This window comes from Uncinocarpus reesii, genomic scaffold (genome assembly GCF_000003515.1).
Source record: "Uncinocarpus reesii 1704 scaffold_3 genomic scaffold, whole genome shotgun sequence".
Lineage (NCBI taxonomy): Eukaryota > Fungi > Ascomycota > Eurotiomycetes > Onygenales > Onygenaceae > Uncinocarpus > Uncinocarpus reesii.
This window is the reverse complement of record NW_003052498.1, coordinates 1,439,138-1,447,383: the sequence shown is the minus strand read 5'-3', so window position 1 is coordinate 1,447,383 and position 8,246 is coordinate 1,439,138. Positions and strand designations below refer to the sequence as shown.

The window sequence follows — 8,246 nt, the reverse complement described above, 5'->3', positions numbered from 1 at the left end:
GATATCCACCCGTCGAGGAAGCAATTACCGGCTCTGTCGGGCTCTGTCTGACTTAGGAGCCAGGGTGGGAGGGCCACTCCGCTTCCCGACATGTGCACCCCATCAGGTTCACTTTCACTCTTGGTCTCATCTGAATAGCCCTCGTCGAGTCTGAATGGATTCGCAACCGACGAGCCCCCAAACCCTACCCTGTATTTTCCCGATTGCAACCTCCTCATGTGCGGCAGGTCCGCTGAATCTCTCGAGTTGTGGCCCATCAAGCTAGTGGCCGGCAAGCGGCGGGTAGAACGACCGTGGTTCAACAAAGGAACGAAGCCACAAAGAAGGCAAAGGCCAAGGATGCGTCGATATTATTAGTCGCAGGGAGGAGTTGCAGGAGGCCGGGTCCTTGGGGGAATTCGTCCGTTTTGTGAGGGACGCTTCGGGACGCGGTTAGTCGTCGTCGTCGTCGTCGTCGTCAACAAAGGAGCTTTCCAAACACGACCAGGATCGAGGAACAATGGGAGACTGCGATCAGGCGAGGCAGCCTAGGCCGAACGAGACATTCAGGGTGCCCAAGAGTAATATCAGGGGCGTGTTAAATTAATCAAATGTGGAAAGACAAGGGTCTCGATGGCTGTTCAGTGCTCAGGCGGGAGGACATCGTTGTCGTCGCCGTCATGGATGCTGGATATGGGGCTTATGTCAGCAGCCACTCTCGTCTCAACGCGCGCATATTTCTGGCTGTTGCGACGAGGCCTTTGCACGCCCACAAGACTACGGTCAAGGGCCCCGACCGTGCCTGAGCCGCTGCCACACGAGCCGAGATGAAACTGCTCTTCCCAAAGCCGCATGAATTCACAGCATCGCCATCGTCGCTCGCTCGTGCAGAGCAGCGGATGACATAAGCACGGTGACAGGCGCGGGACGGGGCGCTAACCCGAGGCGGCCTAGCGCGGCCGGGCCAACTGTAACGGTAGGCCCAAAGCGGCCTAGCGCGGCGCAGTGGTGCAGGGCAGCATAATCATTGCTCCGTGACATGCGCAGTCAACCTCCTGAAACAGCCCAACCCGACCGCTGGCCCTCTCGCTCCCTTCTCCCTCCATAACTTCGCTCTGGACGCCCCCGTCTGCCTGCTGCATCTCTGCATTTCATGCTCTGCCGGTCTTGATCCAAACCTGCTCGCGTCGTCGACCCTCCGTCTTCGCGATTTTTGAGTTAGTCCAGAAGCTTTTTTGGGCTCCAGCTCTCTCCACACGTCCCTTTTTCCCGCAAGCATCGCACAGTCAAATCGGCCCTGGAACTCCTGCTCTCTCGACCGCCGTCTTCACATGTCCCCTGCCTGACTCGGGTTGTCTCTGCAGCTTCAGGGTAAGCTAAGACTTGCATTCACTCGTCGCATGTCAAGTTTGTGTCTTTGTGCTGGCCATACCCGCTGAACTGTGCTCAGATAGTGCCCTCTATCACTTGCTCTCTTGCCCTGCCCCCTCACCCTCTGTATCGATTTCGAAACTCCTGCTGTCGTCTGCCATTGCGCTCCTTGCTGCAAACTCATGCTCGTAGTTGCTGCCACGGTCCAGGGATCCTGGCCAGCGTTTTCCACGGACGTGTGAGCGCCTTTTTGGCACTGTCTGTCTGGTCCACGAACATCACTCTGCGACGAGATGGATTCCGCGATAAGCCCCGGCCATGTGATGGCCGAAGATAATATCATCAATCGGAGAGGAGGCGAGTCATTATATCAAAGCTGCGCCAATCTGAAAAAGCGACTCGCAGAGGTCCCCGGCTTCGAGCCGCATCTTGCAGAAATGGAAGCCCTGGATAAAGCCCAGGAAGTCAGCGACCCGGTGGCATCTGTGTGGGGGTGTTTGCAAAACGGGTACCCTCTGATGTCGATATTCAACGCTACCCAGCCCGCTGAACCGTTGACTTTGGATGAAAGCAAAGTGCAGGAACACAGAAGGCCGAAGGCGGCGGCTTTCAAATTTCTACAAGCTTGCTTGCAGGATTTGGAGTTCCCGCAGCAAGAATGTTTCCTCATCACCGATCTTTACGGCGAGAGCACTACTGGCTTTGTCAAGGTAAACGATATACATTCCGTACCTATTTTTGGCCAACTGCCAAGACTGTCTGCTGACTGGTTCAAAGGTCATCAAAATGGTGAATCGGGTTTTGGACATTCTGGAAATGCAAGGCCAGCTTTACAAGCCTTCGAACACGAACTCTGGCCCTGTTGAGCGAGAACGGACCAAGCTTACCCACCGAGAACATATCCTCAAGGAAATGCTTGAAACGGAAAGGGACTATGTCCACCATTTGCAAAATTTACAAGCGCTGAAAAAGGAGTTGGAAGAAACTGGTGCCCTCAACGGTGATTCCAGTCACCAAATTTTTCTTAACCTAAACAACCTGCTTGATTTTGCGCAAAGGTTCCTAATTCGAATGGAGCAACACAATGCACTCCCTGAAGAATCGCAGAACTGGGGCGAACTGTTCATCAACTATCAAGAGGGTTTCCGACAATATGAGCCTTTCATAGCCAACCAACTTCGCTGTGATGCGGTCTGCTTACGCGAATGGGACAAAATTCACGCAGCCCCACGCTCCCCCGACCTTCAGCAAATGGTGGGCCAGTTGTCAACTTTAAACGGCTTCTTTGTAAAGCCGTTCCAGCGCCTGACTAAATATCCTTTGATGCTTCAGGTGAGGCTTTTCGGCTCACCCTAGATCGTACGGGCTGACCATCTATAGGAATTGAAAAAGCAAACGGACCAGCCGGAGCTAAGCGCAAATATTGCTACTGCTATCGACATCATCCAACTAGTCCTAGACCGTGCGAATAGCGCCATCGGCAAAGAACACTTAGTTGCCGCAGTTCTAGATTTAACTACCCGCGTCGATGATTGGAAATCTCTTCGAGTCGAAGCTTTCGGCGAGTTACTTCGGTTCGGAACTTTTACCGTATTGAAAGGCGATACCGGAAAGGATACAGAAAGAGAGGTTCGTATAGTTTTCAATACCTTCGCTTCAAAAGTCTCTGGCCATGGAGAAAGCGCGGCCAATTGTCCCACCACTGGAGTTACGACCAAGGATCTCTTCGGACCCATATTTGCCATATCGGATAACTGTGCCTGTAAGAAGCCCGGCGCCCAAGTTATTTACCCACGGTCCGGGGACAGCTTAGGTTCTTGCCTCAGGGACTACATCCCAGGTGAGAACCAGGACAGAAAGGCCCTATACCCTAAAAAAGGTCAAATTTCCCGCATTACAGTCCGGTCAACAGCTCCTACAAAGGTTTGCTGGCGTACCTAATGCCACTTGTTTTGATTCCCGACAAACCAGGCCCGTTCCCTCTGTTTCGTCGCGCCCGAAAAGGAGTAGTGAACTTTGCACTATTCGCCATGTGTTTCATATCCCACCTCAAATGCGACCCATGGGGATCTCAGATCCTGTTCACATTTCCCTTTTTTTTTCTCTACATCAAACCGATGCTTTCAAGGAAATCTTTTATGAGTCCGTGGCCTCGATCGCGCCAGGAACTTCTGGTTTGACGCCTCAGTTTCCAGTCAGGTGAATAACCCAAACGAGCCTAATTTCTGATCGCATTACCAAAAGTGATACTCGTTAGTACAAAGATCTTCGACAAAGAAGATCGGCCTGCTTTCTTTCTGTTTCTCTTCATCTCCTTGTGATATTGGAGAACTGAAGTTGCATGTATTCTGCATTGCTTGTTTTCATTGGAATCGTTCTTCTGACTCGTACCGGACCGGCGGTCTTGCCATAAAAAACAGTCAGGAGCCAGATGAATTTTCGTTCCCGAAGAGTTTGACTAACAACTGTACTCCGTAGCAGTATCATGTTTATCTTTTCGAACGAATCCTTTTATGCTGTAAAGACATAAATCCGAATAAACAGAAATCTAAACTTATGGGCAAAGATAAACCGAACGCCAACTCTCAAAAAGGCAAACCCCGCCTTCAATTAAAAGGCCGAATCTACATGGCTAATGTAACGGAGATATTATCCCTTCAGCGACCAGGTACGTAACGCAAAAGCCAATCGATAGGTATTGTCTAACCACATCGTTTATCCCTAGGCTCTTACAAGATCCAAATATTTTGGAAAGGTGACCCGGGTGTGGTAGATAATTTCTCAATACGTTACCGGGACGAAGAGACCATGCGAAAGTGGTATAAAGACATCGATAACCAACGGGCCCTTCAAGTCGAAGAAAGGAACGCCCTACGCACCGGAACATCTGAAACTGAATTTACCTATCTTAAAAACGCGCCCAAAATGCAGAATCCATATGCGGAGGAATATAATGCGGACGAAGACTTGGCTCCAGGCGTCTCCGAACTCTCCATGTCTCGAAACGCATCTAGCACAAGTCTTCGAGCTCGATCAGGGACAGGCGGGAGCGGAGGGTCTGGTCCTCCAGCTACCCGCCCACCCCGATTTCCAATGCCCGAACCACCTCTTGCTCTTCATACACAATTTTCCCCCGGAGCGCTATCGCCTGGAGAACGACTTGGCGGTTCATATTTCTCACCCGTTGGAGAAATGCCATCGTCAACGAGGTCAAGTTCATCGGCCACGTTTTCATACTCCCGGCAGGGCACCCCCTCCAATCAGTGGAACGAGGATAATAACCGGTATACCGCTCCCGCAATGCCGAGAGCAGGGTCACGAGATGGTCCCACGTCGTCCCCTTACTACAGTAATCCTCCTCGAGTGGCTCAGCGTCCGTCTCTTCCACCACTCTCTCAAAATTCACAAAACCCTGCTCAGTCCAGAATGCGTTCCGCTAGTAGCCCCGACATTCACAACCATAATCTTGCCGATTCCACTCGCCGCTATATGAACGGCCATACAATGCAAACCGTGGACAATGTGCCGGTCCCGCCAATTCCTGCAAATATTGCACTGATGAGAGCTCCCATTAACCGAAGCCAGAGCAGTTCTCCGGGTAGTATGCCGCCACCACAATCATTACGTCCAGGGTTTTCGGAGCCTCAATACATGCAAAGCCGTGAAGCCCCTCGTGCTCAACCTTCGTTGTCGTCGAATCCTTCCTTCTCCTCAACAACTTCGTTGAACCCAGAGAATGAGAACATCATGCCAGCCCAATTGAAAGCCAAAGTTAACTTCGACGATAACTACGTTACGCTAGTTATCGCAAGTAATATCCATTATCGCTCCCTGACCGACCGGGTTGACGCCAAACTGGCGCGGTTCACGACCCGTTCCATTGGGGGCAAGTCTGCAAGATTGCGCTATCAGGATGAAGACGGCGATTTTGTTACCATCGACAGCGATGAAGCTGTTCAACTAGCGATTATGGAATGGCGCGAGCAACACCAGAATATGCTCGCGAACGGGCAGGTTGGAGAAATCCAGTTGTTCTGCCAGCCGATTGAAAATTGAAAATTGAAAATAGACATGATTTCTTGCAGCTGTTTTCCGCCGTTCTTTCACTCTAGCATTTATGGCGTCTACGGAGCGAACCATCCATATTCGAAGACCGTCCAACGAGTTGCTCCAAATCTCGAATTAATTGCCATCGCGGCGATCTGATGATCTTTGGATGAATGGTCGTCCACCCGAATTTTTTGAAAGACTAGTTAATTGTTTCTATGCATTCAAGGGACAAAAGTCCGTCGACATATTTGAGTATAACAATGCGATTTTTACTCGCTCACGAACGCTTGCCCCATTTTTGCCGCATCTGCCTTGCAAAATCTACGGCGAAAATTTTCCCTGCTACTAATCTCCAGCTAAATCCATCCTAGTATTTTGGCTTGATGAGGTTGGCGTTTATGAATTCCCATCCCCGGTTTTAATTGATTTAAGACACGACCCGTATGACTCTTATGTACTCCTCGATTTTCCCGCCTTTTGTTTCTTCAAATCCCACTGTTGATTTCCAGCTCTGTGGTATTGCTCCATTGGCCGCTTCTTCTCTTGCAATGATTGAATGGAGATAGATGTTCGTGTGGTCTATTTTGTGTTTGACCTTGATATAATGAAGAATTGCATTGTCTGAATATTCCCTATTTCCAGACTTTTTTGTGCATCTCTATTCAATGACTGTACGATCGATAGCCAGTATGACGGTCCTCGAAGAATCCAGCGATATAATAACTTTTCTGCTGTTCTAGGATGGGCCCGGCAATTTAGTCGTAGCCCTAGAATTTGCAGGTAATAATATCATGGAGGATATAACTGTTTGGGATATCATACATGCTAGGTTGAACTACAGGAGTGTGAACCATGGAAGTTGACGGGCACACATGCCAACTACGTCATTTTCCGGTACAGCATTCACGATATTGTAGGCAGCTTCAGTGAGATGGAAGAGAAGCTACTTTTCAGCATTTTGTTTCTCCAATTAATCGTTCTACAGTATCTAAATAACTGTCGATAATCCGGTGCAGCAGACAAAACAGCCAATAAACCCCAGACTCCAAAGCTCACTCACTCATCTATGGGCAAGCTATCCGAAAATGGTAAGTTTGCGACTGTCAGTGAATATGCTTCTAGTTTCTAAGAGACACCGCTGAATGCAAGCCCCGTGCTTGCTGTGATGCGCCCTGAATTGAAAAAGGAGACTAACACGGATCTCCCATTCCCAATCTCCAGAGCTCTCCTCCCAGAGCCACCGCGAATTCCGCGAGTCCCATGCAGGCCACCGCCCGCACGCCGGGCTCGACCCGTCCCGCACGTCCACTGGCGTGATCTGGGTCATGGATCGCGCGCGCGATCACGGCTTGGAAGATGATCCGTCGTCCTGGGCGAATCTGGGCCAGGGCGCTCCCGACGCAGACGACGACATCGACGGCAGCTTCACTCGACCGAGTTCGGTCTCCATCAGCTCGTCGGGGAGAGAATACGGGCCGACGGCGGGTATAAAGCCGCTGCGCGAGGCGGTGGCGAAGCTGTACAATTCGCTGCATAGGCAGGGCAAGCAGGAGTATACGTGGGAGAATGTGTGTATTGTGCCTGGTGGGAGGGCAGGTTTGATTCGGATCGCGGCTGTGTTGGGGACTGCGTATCTGGCGTTTCCTATTCCGGATTATTCGGCGTATTCTGAGATGGTGTCGCTGTTCAAGAATGTACGTCCTGTGCGCAACTGGGTGAGGTTAAGAGGTTTTGCTAACATTTATCTTTTTTCGAATCTCTAGTTTACCTCTTTTCCTATACCTTTAGCTGAGTCGGATGGGTATCAGATCCATGCAGATAAAATTGCAGAGGAGATTTCCCGAGGCACCTCTGCTATATTGACCTCGAACCCTCGAAATCCCACCGGACATGTCATCCCTCAATCTGAAATGGCGAAAATCCAGGATATCTGTCGCGGGAGAGCTACCCTGATTCTGGACGAATTCTATTCCGGGTACAACTATACAACTGACTGCGACGGAAATACCTCTAGCGCCGCTCAAAATGTTGTCAATGTTAATGAAGACGGTAAGCTTCTCTTATCTACCTTTTTACTCCTTTTCAACATTTTCTAAATATGCACCCAGATGTCCTCCTCCTTGATGGGTTAACAAAGTGCTTCCGTCTCCCTGGCTGGCGAATTGCCTGGGTTGTCGGACCAAAGGCATTTATCTCCGCATTGTCTGCATCCGGGTCCTACCTTGATGGTGGCGCAAATGTTCCATTCCAAGAAGCAGCCGTTTCCATGTTGGAGCCGACGCTTGTCCGAGCAGAAATGAAAGCCCTCCAAACCCATTTTCGCAAGAAACGAGACTACGTCCTCGACAGACTCAGGAATATTGGGTTTCAAATTAGGGTAGTCCCGGAAGCAACATTTTATATATGGCTCGACTTGACCAGTCTTGCTCCACCTCTTCCCGAGTCGGCGAAAATCTCAGACGGCCTAAATTTTTTCAATGCATTGCTGAAAGAGAAGGTGATCGTTGTGCCAGGGATATTTTTCGACCTGAATCCTGCGAAGAGGAGAGATTTGTTTGACAGTCCGTGCCATCATTTTGTGCGGGTGAGCTATGGGCCAAAGATGAGTGTGTTGGAAAAGGGGTTGGATGGCATCGAGAGAGTAATCAAGCGGGCGAGAGCAGGAGATCTTGCTTCGTGATGTGACATCAATGCTAGTTATTTTTGGCCGCTGACCCTTCTGATATTATCTTTTCAGAGGGTTTGAGGGTTGAAGCGTCGGCGTTCGGGTTGCGTTTTCGTATCCAAACTAAAGAAGTTGAACGAAATCTAATTATAAAAACTCGTAACTTCAGCGTTCTTGTTTC

The 8,246-nt window shown here is 50.1% G+C and overlaps 3 protein-coding genes across 3 annotated transcripts; all 3 read left to right on the top strand.

Annotated features, from left to right (window-relative positions):
* Window positions 1-1,643: 1,643 nt before the first annotated feature.
* On the top strand, window positions 1,644-3,291 carry UREG_05265 (uncharacterized protein; the record flags this gene model as incomplete). Its single annotated transcript, XM_002584530.1, has 3 exons — window positions 1,644-2,060; window positions 2,128-2,682; window positions 2,731-3,291. 3 exons carry the CDS (start codon window positions 1,644-1,646, stop codon window positions 3,289-3,291), a joined length of 1,533 nt encoding a protein of 510 aa, XP_002584576.1.
* Window positions 3,292-3,978: 687 nt separating this feature from the next.
* On the top strand, window positions 3,979-5,406 carry UREG_05264 (uncharacterized protein; the record flags this gene model as incomplete). The annotated part of the gene is made up of 2 exons (XM_002584529.1): window positions 3,979-4,018; window positions 4,076-5,406. 2 exons carry the CDS (start codon window positions 3,979-3,981, stop codon window positions 5,404-5,406), a joined length of 1,371 nt encoding a protein of 456 aa, XP_002584575.1.
* A 1,319-nt stretch (window positions 5,407-6,725) lies between these two features.
* Window positions 6,726-8,080, top strand: UREG_05263 (putative aspartate aminotransferase; the record flags this gene model as incomplete). Its single annotated transcript, XM_002584528.1, has 3 exons — window positions 6,726-7,094; window positions 7,209-7,449; window positions 7,509-8,080. 3 exons carry the CDS (start codon window positions 6,726-6,728, stop codon window positions 8,078-8,080), a joined length of 1,182 nt encoding a protein of 393 aa, XP_002584574.1.
* Between the last annotated feature and the right edge of the window lie 166 nt (window positions 8,081-8,246).